Here is a 19,103-nt window from a genome sequence, read left to right as displayed (position 1 = left end):
TCAGGTTCGACATGTATGTGAAAGAGGGTGGAGAATTTAGAGATAATGACTGAAATAGGCGTGGAAAATGTTTTTGTTTCGGTCTGAAATGAGACTGGGATCTGTGGAACTGAACAAGTATTACGAGCTGTGCTCCACGTCTTCTTAGCTCGGCAAAGAGAGGCCGATTGAAAAAAACTCTGAAAAAACACACCCGTATGGGCAGCGAATGCAGTCACAAAACTGGCGCCATTCCAGCTCTGTCCTCTTGTCGTTTTCTCAATAGACCTCCGACTTGTTTTGTCGCAAGTAGTGTTTTGCAATTGATATCGAATCTTCATTTAAGTAGGATTTAAGCCAGCAAGTGTATTTGTCTGTTTTTTATTTGATTTCGTTTTAAATTATTATTCATCTGTTGTTTTGTTTTCATTAGGGTTAAACTGTTTACAGTTGTTTTCATATCCTTGCTCTGACTGGCTAGACACGTCTACAGACATTGCAGTAGTCTGGGCAGTGTCCATGTGCATAAGAGAATTTTCTCGATTTTCACGAAAAGTACGACAGCCAAGAAATAAATTGGATTTAAGTCTTCGTATCACCGTTTGTGAAGTACACTTCTGCGCGACATTATCTTATTAGCATTTCATATTCAGTTGACCTTCCAAGGTGTGCGAACCGGCTTCATTGGCACTGTTGATAAATTGTGTGTGACCGAATAGTTGCAGATACTCTCATGATAAGAATAGCAATGTCAGATCGTGCTATTTGCCTCAAATTCAATGGGTAGAAAGTTCAGGTGAAGTGATAAAAAATTTTTTTGAGGTTATCAGAAGAAAACAAAGCAAACTTGTTTCCATCCCGATGAAATATTTGTCGAGTTCCCGCTGTTAAGTGAGGTTTTCAGTCTGTTAAACACCTCTGCATCTGTTTTGAAGCTTTTTATGCCATCTCTTCGAATGGATTTCTTTGTGTTCGAAAAAATATTCTTGACTCGATTCTTCCTTTAAAGCCTATTTCCGCATAAAATAATTTTTGTCAATCAGTGAAACGTTAAGACATCTGACGAGCATTTATCACAATATCGCCAAAGACGCAGACGGAACAAAGACCTCGTTCGTAAAGTGCTGACCTTCGAAGCTATCAGATTTCGACCTGGAGAGGTCGATCTATCACACATTGCATCGCCAGCTAAACTTTTAGCACACAGCTGAGAGCAAACTTTTATTTCGTTTAAACGTTTTTTCACGAAACTTCTCTTGGCCAGTTCTAGTCAACCTACTCTATGAAGACTCTTGTCTTCGTTACCCTGGTGCTGTGGCAAATTAGCAGAGTTGCCGGCCGTAAGTACTATCATTTGTAATTAGGCGTTATCTTGCCTTGAAGCAAGAAGGTTGAGAAAACTGTTACTCAAACCTTCGAAATGTTGGCGAGGGTTTTATAGTTACACGGTTTAGAGGGTTGTCATACACTTTCTTTATACAAGCAATATCTACTTTCAAGTCATGCCTACTGAAAGCGATCCATTTGGTCTTTAAATTGAAGATTTAACATTAATCCGGCGGCCTTTATCAGATGATCTCTCATGGCGGATTTTATATTTCTTTATTTTTTTCTTCGACAAAACTTCACCCTCATTTAAAGTGTTGTCCGGACAATCGCATGCTGTAGATCTCTCTCTCGAAAAAAAGAAAGAAACTTAAGATTTGTTTTATCTCCGTTAAATGTAATCCAACGTAGGAGACATTTTGCCTAAGTGACGAAGAAATCTGGTAGGTGTAGGAATTTACTCCCAAGTGGAGTAACGGAAACTCTAAAGCTCAAGGTCGCCTCGTAGTATCTGACATATATTCCCTTGATGGCACTATTTGTTAATTAGGAAAATACTAAGGAGTCAAAATCTTGTGTTTTCAAAGCAAAGCGACAAGGACCGTTGAAATATTTAGTAACAGATTTTATGTCTTCATCCCATCCGAATATTTTATTATGGCGAAACCTACTAAGTTTAGATGAAATTAGAATTTTTTTTCTTGGCAATGCCCTCAGTTTTGCTTTCTTATTTGCCTCTGACGAAAAATTAGTATACATTACTTGATGATAATTGAATCTCGGGTTCAGAAATTTAAGAGTTCGCTTCGTAAGCTGTCTCGTCAGTCTGCGGTGAAAGATCCGCGGGTAAAGTTTCCGCACAGCCCCATACTATTGTAAAACAAATCTGTTTTCCCAACGGAAATGTATTGTTTTTGTCATTGTTTTCTCTGTTCAAGAACTGAATGCATAATGTAGGATGGGGCTGTGCGGAAATTTTACCGATCCGCGTACCACGCGACCGAAAACCAAAGTAAACAAAAGATGTTTTTAACCTTTATCACAGGCTTTTACTATTTTGCGAAACGAAACGAAGCGAAACGAAACCAGACGAGATACAGCAAATATATTTTGTCTTAAGGTAAAGGTAATCTTCACAAGGATTTTGGAGTAATCGTTAATTGACAAGAAGGATTTTTATTCATTTCGCAAAGAATTAATTTAAGAAGAGTCATTGTCTTGCGAAATCGACTAATGATCCATTTCACAAAATAGTATCTCTTTAAAATCAATATTTTGCGAAATATATTTTAAAACGTTTAAGAAATGAGAGGAGGTCGAAATCTTTGGTGATATTCCAATTTGTAATGTTTAAATGTATTTTTGTGACATGAAAGAGGTCACGTTGTCGCCGCTGGGTGAAAATAGTCGATTTCTTGAAATAGTAACTCTTTTGCGAAATGAATGAAAGTCCTTCCTATCAATTTACACCAAAAGTCCTTGTGAAAGTTATCTTAACCTTGTTAGAAAATATGTCTGCACTATCCTTTTAGTTTCGTCATATCTCGCCTGGTTTCGTTTCGTTTCGTTTCGTTTCGTTTCGCAAAATAGAATAGGCCTTTTTCAAACGAAACGCAACTTTTGAGCACGAACACATAGTGCGGTCTGCCTGTGCTTTAACCGTCTTCATTTCGCCGATTGAGTATTTAGCATCTCTCCAGGAAACTGCTAGCAACTACGTTATGCGGCAACGGAACTGCAAATTATGTGATTTGGTTGATCAAGTCTTCATCAAAATATAAGTGATACGATGACGCACATATCAGCTAATTACAAGATCAGTAACCTTCTGGTAAAAATCGCTATAATTGCCCTGAGAGAGCCCTTGCGCTGAGGTCACAAATTTAAGAATAGCAAGCACGTATTGCGAAGATCTATAGTTAGGTAATCAATCCGAGCGAGTCTGGTTTGCAGGGAATTCATTGCTCCCTGCCATAGGACGGCTTTGATCTTTTCAACAAGTATCGATCCCTGGAGACTTGTCGTATAGTCAACAAAGGTGAGAAATTGTTTTAATGAACGCAAGGCTTGTCCTTTGTGTTAAGAATTCTGTCAATGAAAAACGTGAGAAATACGCGGTTGAATTTTGCTTTGTTTCTTTTCTTTCTTTCCATTTTATTCGTATTTTCCTTTTTTTGTTTGTTTAGTGGCACTTTATTTCTTTCATTCTTTGCCAAATCCGCCCATGATTAAGATTCAAGTTAGCTCGAACATTCTTGCGCTCTGTGATCTTTCAAAGTATTTCGGAACCTTTGTTGAAGCTCCGACATACATTCTAGAACGTTCTCCGTGTTGCGGTACCCTCTTTCATGTATTTTTGGTCGTTTGTTTTTGTTTTTTTTTTTAAAAGAACCATTTTTTACAAGAACGTTCAAGCTGAGATTGACCAACATTTTAAAAACATACTAAGAACAGACCCAGGCTGATAGTGAGTTGAGATCGTCTTTATTTTGCTCACTTTCTCTTGCGAGAACTATAAAGACAGAAGAAATGTAAGACTCTGGTCTAACGGGACAATTAACTCAAATACGTGTGGACATTTTTTACCTCAACAATGCGGTTTTCTTAATGCGGGATGCACTGACCACAGGCGTTCGCATTGATTTATTGGAATCATATACCACACAACTTTAAAAACGTGTGAAGAACCTTTCCAGGCTCATCGCAAAAAAAAAGGAAAAAAAAGAAGGCTCAGCCCAATGAAGGAGTGTAGTTCATTTCAAGAAATATGTCTTAGACGATAGAGAACTAAAATAAAAAAGATCAAAGGGAAATCATAGATCTCCATATATCTGTTTATTAAGACTGCAATAAATGAAAACAATTAGAATAATATCAATGATTCAAATAACATATTCTATTCGATTTCTAACTACTTTCTACAGTTGGGTTTTTATTTTGTTTACCTCTAATTTTTTCGTTTTATTTAATTTTTTTGTCACTGTTTTTTCCGTGGCTTAATTTCGTGGGCCACAAGGCATTTTCATTTTAGAGTCAACAACGTCACTTTAACGGCTGTCACAAAAAATGATACCAAAAACAGCAGAAAAGAACCTTTACAGTGACTTGCATCTTAATTTTCCTCACAATGTTACCCTAGAATCAAACATTAAGGTAAAGACAATAACGGAAGAGATATTGATTTTTAGACAAATTCGCTTCACCAGCACCTTAGGAAATATATAGAGAACAATATAGCAATTATGTGTACTGATGGAGGGGTGTTAATGGTTAAAGAAGAAGAAAAAAATTGTACCGTTCCTACGTTCATCTGTAGTTTTTTTCTTAATTATTTTCTTGTAGAGGGCTTGCGTTGTCCCATAGTGACCACATATACTCCAGTTTGCTCAGAAAGGACTGAACACTTTTGTGAATCAGATAAAGAATGCTTGGTGGAGGGGCAAAGGTGTTGTCCATCACGGCAGGGGGCCTGCCAACTTGCGTGTACAAAGGCTGAGATTCTTAGTAAGTACTAAAGGTTCTTTTTCTTTTTCCGATTTTCAATTTTTCATTTTTATTTAGCATGACATGGCGGAAAATCGGCTCGAAATGTGGCATATGGTATCACAAGGGGTTAGGTTGAGTGACTTCACACCCTGTCTCGTCCACGTCTCGTCCCATTCCTCTTTCGCTTTTTACGAGAGGAAAACAAACCTGTGCCAGGCACTCAGTCGGTGAACAGCCTGGTCGATGAAAAAGTGTGAAAAACGCAAACCCGACACAGGGGTCACGTTGCTGGTGCCTAAGTTTCGCGACTCACCTCGAAATGAAAGCCTGTGCGACTGCTGCATGTCTTATACAAAGGGTTTTATAGATTTATTTTGACTTGTAAGCCTGTTGAGGAACAGTAGAAAGACTCATGAATCATTGCTCACAACAGATCAGCAAATTATAGATCGTGTGAGATGGCATTAATTTCTTCTTAAATGTTTTCAGAGGGTTGCCCCAAGCCTGTGGATCTTGCCTTACTCGTTGATGCATCAGGTAAGTGCATTCTTTTTCTTCGTTTTTTTAACTTTTTTTCTGTGCGCTAAGTAATTTTCAGTGTAGAGCTGGCACATTTCCAGAAAATGGTATTCTCCAATGGGACGGGAAGGAGGGTGGGGAGAGAGGAAAGATACTGCCTTAGATAGCCTCACGAAGGAGGGTGGGGAGAGAGGAAAGATACTGCCTTAGATAGCCTCACGAATTTATGTCGCCGAATGGAGTGGTGATTATCTGATTTTCGGACTCTTGGTCTTAAATTTGTCCTCATTCGTCGCCTCCCGGTTCCCCCACCCACCCGTGGCTGCGAAATATACCATTATTTGTGCGTTAACCGGAGTTCACTTAAAGTTTCCCGTTTCTCCATATAGGTAGTATAAGCAGAAGAAACTTTGCCCGATTTAAAATTTTTCTCAAGCGGCTAGTGGACGAGTTCGACGTATCTGAGAGTGGTACTCATGTGGCTCTAGTCGAGTACAGTACAGAAGCGTCAGTCCAGCTAAAGTTTAACGATTTCAGTGGCGCGTTCCTAAACGCAGCCAACGTGAAGCGGCGTATTGATAAAATTCCTCATAATCGAGGACTTACATATATCGACAAGGCTTTGAGTTTGACCAACAGAGAAGTCTTTACTGCCGAAGGGGGAATGAGGCAGAACGTGACTAAGGTAAACATCTTTTGTCTGTGTTATTTTTTTGATAAAATTTCGATTCTTAGAGACAAGTGCGCTTTTAAATCTCATTCCCAGTCACATAAATCGAATTCTACTCTTCAAGAAGAATACAATTATCATAGTAGTGTTATAACATCAACTGTGTAGCTGACAAAACATTGAAATAAGCCAATTGACCGATTACTCATTTAACCTCCGATCTTCGAATCCTGTTATCAACAAAGTTGAATAAAGAATGAAGAACAATTAGCCTATTAGAAGAAAAGGAGACCATTTCTGTCTCTGCAGTTAAAAGGATTATTCACGAAATCATGATGCTGGCTGACTAGGTGTTGAGATTCCAGAGAATAACTAATGATTCAACGTCCTGATAAAATTATGATAACAAATCATTGCCATTTTTAAGGTTTAGTTATTATAATTAATCTATCGCTGTTCTATCACAAATGTTACAATCTGATTGGCTGTGCTACAGAGTGCGGTTTACATTTTCAAATAAGATGTGTTACTGCAACACACCTCTTTTGGTCCTCAAAATAACACACATAGAGATGTGTATAAACACACACCTTTTCATGTGTTACCCGAGCACACCTTGATAGGCTTTCTGAACACACCTTTATGTGTTCCCACAACACTCCTTAACTTGTGTTTCATGCGTGTCCTAAATTTGACACACCTTAAGGAGTGTTCTGCAGAAAGACGTGTTTTGTCACACTTCTAGTTGTGTAACAAAGCACACCTTCGGTTGCGTTTTCAGAACACACCTTTCCAGACACGCAAACTTACAACATTTACATACATTCACATAATTATTTGTACAAAACACCAGGAGTGGTCCACAAATGGTTTATTGATCTTTCGAAAACAATTTATATACAACAGTTTCTAAATAACTATTCTGGATAACTTCACAAAACTTTGATTTGTACTTGTGTTGCAGTAACTTCTTTGAGAAAGCAAAGAAAAATTATTTGATCATTCTATAGATGTAGACACAATAAAATATAAGCATGCACAGGTCTTGTTGCGTGAAGTTTTGAATGACGGTTTTATTTATTTTCGGTAATCATATCATTCGCTCTCGATTTCTATGCATGATATTTTGTTTTAGCAAAGTCGTCATTAGCAATCGTACCATAGAAATCGACAGTTCATAATCTAATTGTAAATTGTTTTTCGAGAAACGTGGCTTACAAAGTGATCTTGGCTTTGTGTATTTCCAGGTAGCTATCGTCATGACTGACGGTGTGCAAACAGTTCCAGACAGCAGTTCAGAATCAAGTACAGAGATATTAGACTCTGCAGTTCAGCCAGTGAAGGACAAAGGCGTAGAGGTCATGTCAATTGGAATCGGAAAAGGCATCGTGCTAGTGGATTTGGTTACTTTGGCTTCGGACGATACCGGTGTCTTTTTGGCAGAGAGCTTTGCAGCCCTAGATGAGATTGCAACAGATATAATAGAGGGGAAATGTCCAGGTATTAGAGTGACAGATGATGTTACTTAATGAATGACGCAGGCATATACGGAGAGAAAGAACTCCGAGTGGTGCCCGAGTGGTGCTCGAGTGGTGCCCGAGTGGTGCCCGAGTGGTGCTCGAGTGGTGCCCGAGTGGTGCTCGAGTGGTGCCCACCAAGAAGAGTCGAACCTACGACCTTCCGATTAGTACTTGAAAGCTCCACCACTGAGCTACAGGAGACTCGAGGCAGGCTGGGCCGTTTAACTAGGTTCATGATGATGGTGACGAACTTCTCGCATATTGCTTGGATAGCAATGTTGATATATGATGCCTTTGCGCAATGATTATGTAAAAAAATGGAAAATTCTACGACTAATGTCACCACGGGAATAACATTGTCTAATTTCCTGTCATTTCTGGGCTTGTTTCATTCTATCGAACAGCTTAATTCAGGATATGATAGTACATTTTCTATTTATCAATTTATTTTTATCAATTTATTTATCATTTCTTATCAGTTTATTTTAATTTTGATTCATTTATTTTTCCTTTTCAATGAAAACTTGAAGTATTTCAACAAAAATAATTACGGAGGCCGAGCAGAGAGTTGTTGTCGCTTAGGACCGCTGCTAAGTCTGTCAAGTTGGCGCCACCACACCTAACTCGTCCCTACCCTTTGACTCCCAAGATCTGAATGTTAATTCTCCCCTCTACCTGACATACATTTCGTTGTAAATTAATTACGAGAATTTGGTGTCCGGTCAAGGCAACAACTTCTACCTGATAACTTTGAGTATTCTCCTTACCTGCTTTGTGTGTAATGCATGGATGATAATTGATTTTTGGAAATTAAAAGGTTAACTAAATTCACAGCCTCTAACACATCCTTGCATTCGTTTTTCAGTCGACGGTCAGTGGTCGAACTGGGAGAAATGGAACGAGTGCACTGAGACTTGCGGTGGTGGCACAAGAAAGCGGATCCGAAAGTGCAACAACCCGGCTCCAGCAAACGGAGGGATTAAATGCCCAGGGCCAGCTGAACAAGAAGAGGCTTGCAATGAAGATCCTTGCCCAAGTTAGTGAAAACATACTAAAGAGAATGCAATTTTTAATTCATTAACGAAAGTAATTCAGGATTACTTCGGTTTTAACTTTGCGTTGTGATTAGTCTAGAAAAGTGTACCATCCTCTCGACCAATCAGATGCAAAGTTGGGATTGGCTGGGGGGATTAATTTGGTTTTGTCTTTTCGACACTCAGTGGAAAGCTACCCATCTGTAACCACTGAATTTTTCGGAACCACAGCGAAACCTCAAGAGCACTAGGAAGTAGGATTTTAGTACTTTCAAATATCTCTCTTCACCACGCGTTGAAAAAGTTTCCACAAATTACGAGAGTATGTTCGGTTAAGTTGCAGTCCTGAGGTCAATAGACACAGCTGCTTATCAGCCTTTTTCTGAGTACCTGGGGTAATTGACATCTTTTAAAAAACTGTATACTCGCAAACACGTTTACTCATGCGCAGTTATGTATATCCAAATACATGTACTTTCTGAACAGCAAACACACAGTTGATAAAAAAGTCTCGATGGAAAAGGTCACTAGAAGTGAAAAGGAATTTGTTGCCCCAAATGATATAGCCGACTAAATCTACTGCACGATGGAATAACTTTTCTGCCTATTTTTGATGGATAATGAAATTTATTTATTCTGCTCTTTCACACGCAGTTTCCAAACGTATTGAATGAATCCTTGCTATCTCGCCAACTATATCGATGTAGTAACAGTTTTTACTGTTCCTCGTGATCCAAACTCTGCTATAAAAATATTTGCATTTTTTGCATGTAGTCGAACATGTACATTGAAAAGTACAATCCCAATAACATAGAATTATGAAACTAAGATTACCACCAAAACATGTTATACGTCATATGTACCAACCTTATACCACACACGGACAACCTTTCAATTAACTCTCTTTTTATTTCCTATCGTGGTCTTCACTGTTTCTCTTTTGCGCCTGGGGTTCCGTCCCATTAAATTTTCTCCGATCTCTTAATCGGTTATGGTTTAGTTTGTCGAGAGTCCTTAAACTGAAGACTGTGTGGAGGATGTAATCCCACTACAACAAAAGTCGTTTGATTATTAAACATAGTTGACGGCAACTGGTCCGACTGGGGAAACTGGTCTGGTTGTCCTGTAACCTGTGGAGGTGGAGAGCAGATAAGAACGCGAACTTGCACCAACCCCCCAGCTGCTTTTGGTGGGGCACCATGCCCTGGGGAGCCTGAAGAACGTCGACTGTGCAACAAGAATCCTTGCCCAGGTAATGGAGAAAGTGGCTACAATATTTTTTATTCTTCTGATTCATACGAAGCTTTCGATATTGCTGGTCCTAACATTATACAGGACGCTTATCACATATGAAGCTAATAAATGCTTAACTCACCATAGTGTCTCGGTGCTGGATCCTCGGAGAGCAGAATCCGAAGGTCTGAGACTCTGTGAGGTGGCGAGGAGTACATCTTATTTTCACCCTGTGAATAGCCATGCAAACAAGTAAATGATAAAGCAAACTATCGCCAACAAAAGTAGCTTTCTACAGTTAAACATAGTCTCCTTTTTAGTGTATCCTTTTCAGAGAGTAGAACGGAGAAAAAGTATATGATGTTGGGGTGTATTGGGTTACGGGAAGGAGTCGTCTTTTTACTACTCTATCCATGAAACTAAGTGAGACTTTGAATTGTTAGTTGACGGCAATTGGTCTGACTGGAATGAGTGGAGCGATTGTCCTGTGACATGTGGAGGAGGCGTGCAGGAGAGAACGAGAACCTGCACCAATCCCCCTGCGCAGTTCGGGGGAAAGACATGCCCAGGAGAGAGCGAGGAAACAAGAGCGTGCAATGAAGACCCTTGTCCAAGTAATAATTTACTTTCATAATTTTTTATCTACAAGGTGTATTAGATATCACGAATTTTATTTATCCCTCGTTCTTGTGAGTGCCAGGGATGATTCCTGTTTTGCTTGGTTTGTTCACGTCTTGCGTTTTACTTCGCTGGCAGACAATGTGAAAATTATGTTAAACTAAGGGATCAAAATCAACTTGTTTTCTACGACAATACCCAATGGACGTGGACCAAAAATATTAAAAGAAGAATGTGGATAGCTTTTCGAATGATGCATTATGACGGAGAAACAACAACACTTTGTACTTGACTCTACGTAAGACACTTTGCCAATGTTACTGTGCGATAGAAGGCCAGGTTCTTAGGCAAAGATGGCGATCAAAACAAACTGGAGACAGACCCCATCACTTTTCGCTAGAATTCATGGGAAAAGAAGTACTTTTTACGTCGTTCTTGAGGCAAAATAGACACATTTTTCCTTTTTTCCAGTTGTTGTGGCAGACATTTTATGAGTGGATCTGGGCTGATTTTCATTATGACTAAAAATTTGAACATTGTTCGACGGCATGACGATTAACAATGGTAACCTCATAGCATTCCTCGACGTTTTTTTTACCGTTTACTGGTCACGTTTACAGCCAGGGTGGAGAGTGTCACTCGGGAAGTAACGCTCCTTGCATAAGGTCATATCACAATGACCTTGGCCTGAGCTCGAACATGGATCTAACGATCCACAGCCTTCAATAGCAGGTTAACCAATGTGTTACCCCCTTAATCTTTTGCCCGGCAAATTTCCATTTCATTTACAGCACCTTATGATCCATAAAGGTAGCTGGTTTGTGCTTCGTGAATTCCCATTTTGATTACGGCATCATGTAATCCATTTTCAACCTCTTTACCTTTTGATTACAGTTGGCAATAACTCTTGTTTAATCTATCAAATTTCCAACCTCATCCTTTTGCACGCATTTAATGGCAATTGGTCCTATGTCTTGTTAGTTACCGTTATTATTGCGTCATCATATGGTCCACATTCTGCACACAGTTGATGGTAACTGGTCCGATTGGAATGATTGGAGTGACTGTCCAGTAACGTGTGGAGGTGGAGTCCAGGAAAGATCAAGAACTTGTACCAATCCTCCAGCACAATTCGGAGGAAAGCCTTGCCCTGGGGAGAGCGAAGAAACCCGTGCTTGTAATGAAGATCCTTGTCCAGGTACTTTGTAGAGGCCATATCACCTAATATTATTTTGATCGGTTTTTACCACGCTCAAGTTTGCGAATCTTTTTCTTACAACCACATAATTTTTCAAAGCTTATTTCTGAGGCCAAATTCGAGCTCTTCTACTGTTCCCACAGCAATCAAGCTTTCCATGTTGGTACTGGTGCATGATTAAATAACGAAACGAAACGAGCGAGTTGATTGGATATTATTTTTTGGTTGGGCCTTCTCTTTGTGTTTCTCTTTTTGCTCCGTAATTGCTAACTCTAATTTAGCAAACAGGGAACATTTTCGGTTGGTGTAAATTAACCACCACGTCAAGAACAAAGGTAATAAGGATAGTGGAAGTTTAGATGAGTCCAGAGAAAGACTACGGTAAATTGGATTTTACTAAAACGTGTCTGATATGCACTGCACAAGTCTACTAGAAAACAACTGGTATCAATTGTTCAGAGTACCAACAACTGGAGGGCATTAACAATATGTTGAAATATCATTTGTTTTCTCAATCTGATGGAGGGGTCTGGACGGAACATGACAATCCTAACCCAATATCCATGGTTACTGAACGATATAATCCTAGGCTGTGGCTGGTGCCTCTGGAGTAAATCTTTGAGAGTTATCATGTGTTCTTCGGTCAAGGCTGGAATTGTGTCTCATTGTCAAAGTCCTTGTTGCAGTTAACGGCAGTTGGTCTGACTGGAAAGACTGGAGTGATTGCCCAGTCTCGTGTGGTGGTGGAGTACAGAATCGATCTAAAACCTGTACCAATCCCCCAGCCCAATTTGGAGGGAAGTCATGTCCTGGGGAGGGTGACGAAACAAGAGTGTGCAATGAATACCCTTGTCCAAGTAAATTCCTACTGATTATGATGCACAACTGGTTATCATTGGTAGTTTAAACCGATTTATCGTTCTCTGGACTTTTCAATTGAATCCCTCATCTTCTTTGCTACTGTATCTGCTCAAAGACCCCTTTTGAATCCTTGTTGCAGTTGACGGTAATTGGTCTGACTGGAAGGACTGGAGTGATTGTCCTGTGACGTGTGGTGGGGGAGTACAGAATCGATCGAGGACATGTACCAATCCCCCCGCTCAATTTGGAGGGAAACTATGCCCAGGGGAGAGTGATGAAACCAGAGTCTGCAATGAAGATTCTTGTCCAAGTAAATTTTTACTATGTTTTGATGCACTGATGCTGGGCATTGGTTACTTTAACCGTTCAGTAGCTATCTGGTCTTTTTCAATATCTTTATCGGTTGTCCCTGTTGAAACTGTGTGTCTTGTAAGTCTTGTAATTGGTCTGACTGGAAGGACTGGAGTGATTGCCCAGTTACATGTGGTGGCGAGGTACAGAATCGAACCAGAAATTGCAATAATCCCCTTGCGCAGTTCGGAGGAAAGCCATGCCCTGGGGAGGGTGACGAAACAAGATCTTGTAACGAAGCCCCATACCCATGTAAACCGTTTCTGCTTAAAATAACAAATTCATCTCGAGGGCTGAGAGTTTGTTTTCATTTCAATTTATCTCTGTTAGGCTAAATCAATTTGAACTAGAATATTTTCCTGTTTTTATGACATGGCTTGATCTTTGCAAACCTTAACGCAATCTATCAATCTTGATGAGGATTTGTTAAAAATGGCAAGAACGAAAAACCAAGACAATATCCAATGCTGGTTTTTCCCCGCATATGGTTGAAAGCTCAAATTTCTGCGATAAAGCGCCTTCGTCCTACTACATGTCTGACGAGTTTTGTCCAGTTCTATTTCCTCAACTTATTTAAAACATTTGTTAAATTAATACAAATAAATGTTTAGTATCGAAGCTACTGCTCTTTTATATTCGTATACACCTTTTGAGAGGATTGATAATGTCTGAGGTTCAAAAGAGGTTGATGGAAAGTGGTCAGATTACACAACAAACAGTGTAGTTTGTTTTACTTCCCTCTCATAAGCCAAAGTAAAGTTAAATGGTGAAAACCTATATTCCTTTTTAATTCAGTCGATGGTAACTGGTCTGACTGGAAGGAATGGAGCGATTGTCCTGTCACGTGTGGTGGTGGAGTCCAGGAAAGGTCAAGAACTTGCAGTAATCCACCGGCGCAATATGGAGGAAAGCCATGTCCTGGAGAGAGCGAAGAATCAAGGGCTTGCAATGAAGACCCTTGTCCAAGTAATTATCTACTTTCATCTTCATTTTACAACGGGCCTGCCCCAGTAATCGGCAGTTTTTGACTAATTTTGAGTTCCTTTTAGACTGATCTTTGGAGTTTACAAGCTATTTTCTTTTTTATTCTCTATCACAAGCCAAAGTAACGGTTATCGGTGTAAACCAACTTTTTCTTTAATTCAGTTGATGGTAACTGGTCTGATTGGAATGAATGGAGCGATTGTCCCGTCACATGTGGTGGTGGTGTCCAGGAAAGATCAAGAACTTGTAGCAATCCACCGGCGCAATTTGGAGGAGAGCCTTGTCCTGGAGAGAGTGAGGAATCAAGGGCTTGCAATGAAGACCCTTGTCCAAGTAATTATCTACTTTCATCTTCATTTTACAACGGGCCTGCCCCAGTAATCGGCAGTTTTTGACTAATTTTGAGTTCCTTTAAGACTGATCTTTGGAGTTTACAAGCTATTTTCTTTTTTATTCTCTATCACAAGCCAAAGTAACGGTTATCGGTGTAAACCAACTTTTTCTTTAATTCAGTTGATGGTAACTGGTCTGATTGGAATGAATGGAGCGATTGTCCCGTCACATGTGGTGGTGGTGTCCAGGAAAGATCAAGAACTTGTAGCAATCCACCAGCGCAATTTGGAGGAGAGCCTTGTCCTGGAGAGAGTGAGGAATCGAGAGCTTGCAATGAAGACCCTTGTCCAAGTAATAATTTACTTCCGTTTCAATTAACAACACACTCATCCAACCATCTTCCCTTAATGTACATTTTCTCTAATAACTGCTAGTTATTTTCTATATACTCCCCATTCGTAAGACAAAGTAACGTTTAGCGATTAAAACAAATTTTTCACTGTGATTTAGTTGATGGTAACTGGTCTGATTGGAAAGAATGGAGTGATTGTCCTGTCACTTGTGGTGGTGGAATGCAGGAAAGATCAAGAACTTGTAGCAATCCACCAGCGCAATTTGGAGGAAAGCCTTGTCCTGGAGAGAGCGAAGAATCGAGAGCTTGCAACGAAGACCCTTGTCCAAGTAATTATGGGTCCATTTTTTCCCTTTTTTAAGCTAAATCAATGACAAATGATGCAAAAGATGCTTTTCTTTTCTATTCAGTTGATGGTAATTGGTCCGACTGGAAGGACTGGAGTGATTGCCCAGTCACATGCGGTGGCGGAGTACAGAATCGATCTAGAACCTGTACCAATCCCCCCGCTCAATTCGGAGGAAAGCCATGCCCTGGGGAGAGTGATGAAACAAGAGTGTGCAATGAAGACCCTTGTCCAAGTAAATTCTTACTCATCATGATACATTTTTCTCTTGATACTACTGCAATTGTACCAAAGACCACTTAAATCAGCTCAGTCATTGAAGGCGATGATATGATGCCATTATTGACTTATGAAAAATATAACCGAAATGTCTTGTTCGGCCTTTGCAGTTGATGGAAACTGGTCCAATTGGGGTCCTTGGAGCGAGTGTACGGTCACGTGTGGTGGTGGTAAACAGATCCACACTCGTAGTTGTACTAATCCCCCGCCGGCAAATAAAGGACTACTTTGTATTGGTGAAAGCGAGGAGTCACGGGAATGTAACATTGACCCGTGTGGAAGTAAGAGACATCCAATTATATAATGAATGTGAGAGTGAACTTCGCAATAATGAACGCTACTTAAGCAGGTCCGAAAAAAATTCAGGCCTATATTTTCACTGTTGCTTAAGTAGTTTTCATTTCTACGAAGATCGCCTTCATTAACTATATCATGTTTCCTCAATCATAAACACCATTATGTTTTGCAAAATTACAAACAAGACTGGGAGCTATTCAGATAAATGTCACCGGCGTTCCACCAAGTTTGCACAAGCTTAGACCAAATTCTGGGCGAGGAGCCCATTCACACATCTAAACCTGTTACTGGTAAATAATGATTCAATTCCACCCTAAACTGGGGAATGGCGGCTATAAAAGTTACTAGTTATAGTATTTAGATATTTGAACGATTTTTCATCAGCAGTTATGGTAACATTAGGTGATAGTGACCGAAAGACGATAGACGAGCTGGCGAAAATCGCCTACTTCCGGCACTTACTGACGGCTCTGCTTTCTTGTTCGGTTGTTTCGTTTGTTTTTACCTCAAAAAGTTGTGGAGGACAAGGCACACATTATTTTCTCATTTCAGCGGTCTTAGATGAAAAGGGACTCTAGTTAGTTTAACTTCAATCCAAGGTTAATGTAACTCTTGGCTTTGTTGCTGGAGTCGACTGCCCTTCATGGTTTCATGTTGGGATGTCTTTAACGATGTTTGTTGCAATTCCATTTAAAGGACCCGCAGAGATAACACACATAAACACGTCAATTGCCTCGACCGTGGTTGGGGGTAAAGTGGAGTTACAGTGTGTTTCCGACGGGGATCCCACACCCACAGTTACGTGGTACAGTCCTAACGGTACCGAACTGGTCACCATCACAGGAGACAGCACAATATTTATTGTGGTAGATGGTCCAAGCGACTTTGGTGACTACCGATGTAAGGCTTACAATGGATTCGGTCCTCCAGTTGAGAGAGTAGTATCTGTGGATCCTATCGGTAAGTCATCTATTCCAGCTTCTGAATCAGAGATCCCTTTGCTATTGATGAATAGTCTGTACTCGAACCAAGTGACCTATCCAGCCGGAGCCCATTTATGCTCCTGAATGGAGAGAGGGACTGTGAAAGTAACTTGTTTTGCCCGAGAACACAACAATTAACCAGGCAAGGTCTTGAATCCGGACCTCCCTTAGCTGTTGATCAGTGAAATAATTCTAAGCAAGTTTGATGTCACATTACAACCCTTTGAAATGAAGTCGGTCAACCTTTATTTGAACGAAACACTGCGTGAAGAGGAGCGAAATCTACTAATTTGTCTTTTTCTTGTCTCTTCCGTATGACTTAATCGACGGCAGTACCACAGAAGGTAAGAAGGATATAATTTTTTAAAACTAGCTGCAAAGCGACAGCTTAGTTATCCAGAGCATCCAAATGTAATCCAAAAGTATTTGTTTCTTTGATGGGTACAAGGATTAATTGTATCTCTAAATGTTCAGTGGGTAGCCGAAGCTATTGCATGCTGCAGTCGGCAACTTTATCCAGAAGCGTATTTTGCACGATCAGAAATGAGGACAAGGGCGCCACAGTATGACTCTTTAAAGTTCGACTCGCAATAGGCAATACTCAAAGGGGACGGACAATTTTCATTTGGTCATCTCAAGTGGCCTCCTTAAGCACTTTCACAAAGAGAACACAACGGTAGATATTTTATTGTCGTTTTGTTCCTTAGATTGGACCTCCAGGCGATCCCGGACCTAAAGGCGACAAGGTATGATACTATATTTTACAACTGGTACTAGAGTTACTGATTTTTCGTTGGTAACCTATGGCCTACAACAAGCCTCAGAGACCACACTTGTTGAGAGCTTGGAAATGCATGGAAAAGCTGCAAAATATTCTAGAATTTTATTAAACGAAAATAAATAGATGAATCAAGTAATATTGAATTCAAAAGATTAGTATTGATCATTAACGTAAATATTATACAAATCGGTTTCCCTTTAATAAATAACATTTTGAGTAAGGAGCAATGCTCTCTGCTAACTGATAACCAGGCGTAAAAGGAGGCCTTCAAATCCTTATTCCTTAAATTCCCATGAGTGACTAAGATAAAATTTCTTCTTATAATATAAATACAAAATCAACCATATAAATGATGAGAGTAAAGAAAAGTATCAATTTGGGGATAAAAAAGTTGATCCAATACTAAATTCTCTGAACCAACATCATCAGAATTGTATGATTGACAGTAAGGAGAGTCAAAAATTTGATTTGGGAGTTAAAGGGTTAATTACCTCCCTGTTCCACTTTTTTCCTTATGTATTTACACCCTAATATCAGTATGCATATTCTCCATACATTTCTTATGGTTATCACGAATGATTTGATTAGCTGATGATCATTTCCTTTTTTTCTCGTGACCTTAATGTTTGATTCAGGGTGGATATTGTGAGAGGAGACTAGATGTTAGTCACTCTTAGGCGTCAAAAGGTTAATAGTTTAAGTTTTAGAGGTTCAACACTAGTCTTAAAGCCGAATGAATCCTGTACTTTAAGGGTGATAAAGGCGGGCCAGGACCCCCCGGATCACAAGGTGACCGCGGAGTGAAGGTGAGATAGCTTTTTTTTTATCAAGTCGTTTTTACCTCATCGCTGACCGCTTAACTTCTTTTATATAATTTGATAGAGATCCGAGCAACTCGTGCCCTGTTAGGCACAATTTTAGAACTTGTTTATAACGAAAGAAAAGAACGAGGCAGTCTTCATAGTGCTTCTTTCCAAAGAAGTTCACTAGCGACCTCGGAAGGCGTGCACGAGAAGAAAATCGTATTATATTAAAAGTACTTATTCTGATAGTGTTCTCCAGAGTAATATTTGTGATAAGCCCTATGTAGCTGTTTCGTTCTCAACCCTTAAAACCTTATTGTTCAACTTGTCAATGTCCATTCTATTTTCGTCAGGGTCAACCGGGCGTTGACGGTCCTAAAGGACCCCGTGGGCCGCCGGGGCCCCCGGGGCCTCCTGGAAAAGTTGTTTTAAATTTCACTGGACCTGATATTGGGCCACTGGAGGGTAGGGTGGTAAGTAAACCTTTCTCCTTCGGTATACTTAAAAAAACATTTAACATCCATGATGATTTACATCTTCATGCCTTAACGCTATTTGTAGCTGCTTATTCCCTGGCAGTTGTATTGCAGATAAAATGAAAGAACACGGAAATTATCTTATGTTCAAAAAGCAGCTGAGTTCTCTTGCACAGTTTCTGCATTACTTAAATTGCGTTTCACATCGAGGGAAATTTTTACACTTGAATATCATTTCCAGGTCAAAATACAATTTATTTCATTAAATTAAATCTGACTTCTCTTTCGTTCTGTAAAGAATTTACCCTTGTTGTCAGTGAAACTACAGCTACGCTCAGCCATCAGCTCGCTCATTGCTCGACAGAAGAGGAGTATACCCCGCGTAAAAAGCAATTTGACAGCAGGTCAAGAAACCATACTCGATATATGATCAAAAGCTATAGTGAAAGACGTTTTGTGTATCAACACTACAGCCTGTTTGTTTTAGGTTCCGGGTGGCTCTAAAGGACCTAATGCTGGATTCATTACAGTGAAAGGAGAACCAGGAGAGCCGGTAAAATTGTATTAAAGTCGAATTTATTCATGCTCCCTTGCTCGAAATGGACGGTTATGTTCGTTAAATTATTTTACATTTGCTCTCTTTTTTCGTTTCTTGCTTTTCAAATGGAATATTT

At 39.8% G+C, this 19,103-nt stretch overlaps 3 protein-coding genes across 3 annotated transcripts in view; all 3 read left to right on the top strand.

Annotated features, from left to right (window-relative positions):
• Window positions 1–1,169: 1,169 nt before the first annotated feature.
• Window positions 1,170–16,378, top strand: LOC131799228 (A disintegrin and metalloproteinase with thrombospondin motifs adt-1-like; the record flags this gene model as incomplete). Its single annotated transcript, XM_066172847.1, has 16 exons — window positions 1,170–1,319; window positions 4,648–4,809; window positions 5,281–5,328; window positions 5,700–5,995; window positions 7,228–7,480; window positions 8,366–8,536; window positions 9,616–9,786; window positions 10,211–10,381; window positions 11,413–11,583; window positions 13,591–13,761; window positions 13,942–14,112; window positions 14,293–14,463; window positions 14,623–14,793; window positions 14,875–15,045; window positions 15,200–15,370; window positions 16,083–16,378. Coding segments are annotated over exons 1-16 (2,823 nt in total), but the record flags the coding sequence as incomplete, so codon positions are not given.
• Window positions 16,379–17,273: 895 nt separating this feature from the next.
• LOC136283655 (collagen alpha-2(IX) chain-like) overlaps window positions 17,274–19,103 on the top strand; it is a 1,906-nt gene continuing 76 nt past the window's right edge. The window contains exons 1-4 of the mRNA XM_066172846.1: window positions 17,274–17,282; window positions 17,903–17,956; window positions 18,307–18,426; window positions 18,917–18,982. Coding sequence (XP_066028943.1) covers window positions 17,274–17,282; window positions 17,903–17,956; window positions 18,307–18,426; window positions 18,917–18,982 — 249 coding nt within the window. The remainder of the gene's footprint in view (window positions 17,283–17,902; window positions 17,957–18,306; window positions 18,427–18,916; window positions 18,983–19,103) is intronic.
• LOC131799176 (collagen alpha-1(I) chain) overlaps window positions 18,922–19,103 on the top strand; it is a 27,531-nt gene continuing 27,349 nt past the window's right edge. Inside the window, exon 1 of the mRNA XM_059116874.2 lies at window positions 18,922–18,982. The gene's annotated coding sequence lies outside the window, so the exon portion shown is untranslated. The remainder of the gene's footprint in view (window positions 18,983–19,103) is intronic.

Source organism: Pocillopora verrucosa, chromosome 10 (genome assembly GCF_036669915.1).
Source record: "Pocillopora verrucosa isolate sample1 chromosome 10, ASM3666991v2, whole genome shotgun sequence".
Taxonomy (NCBI): Eukaryota; Metazoa; Cnidaria; class Anthozoa; order Scleractinia; family Pocilloporidae; genus Pocillopora; species Pocillopora verrucosa.
Note: the sequence above shows the minus strand (reverse complement) of the source record. Positions and strands in the feature narration are given on the sequence as shown.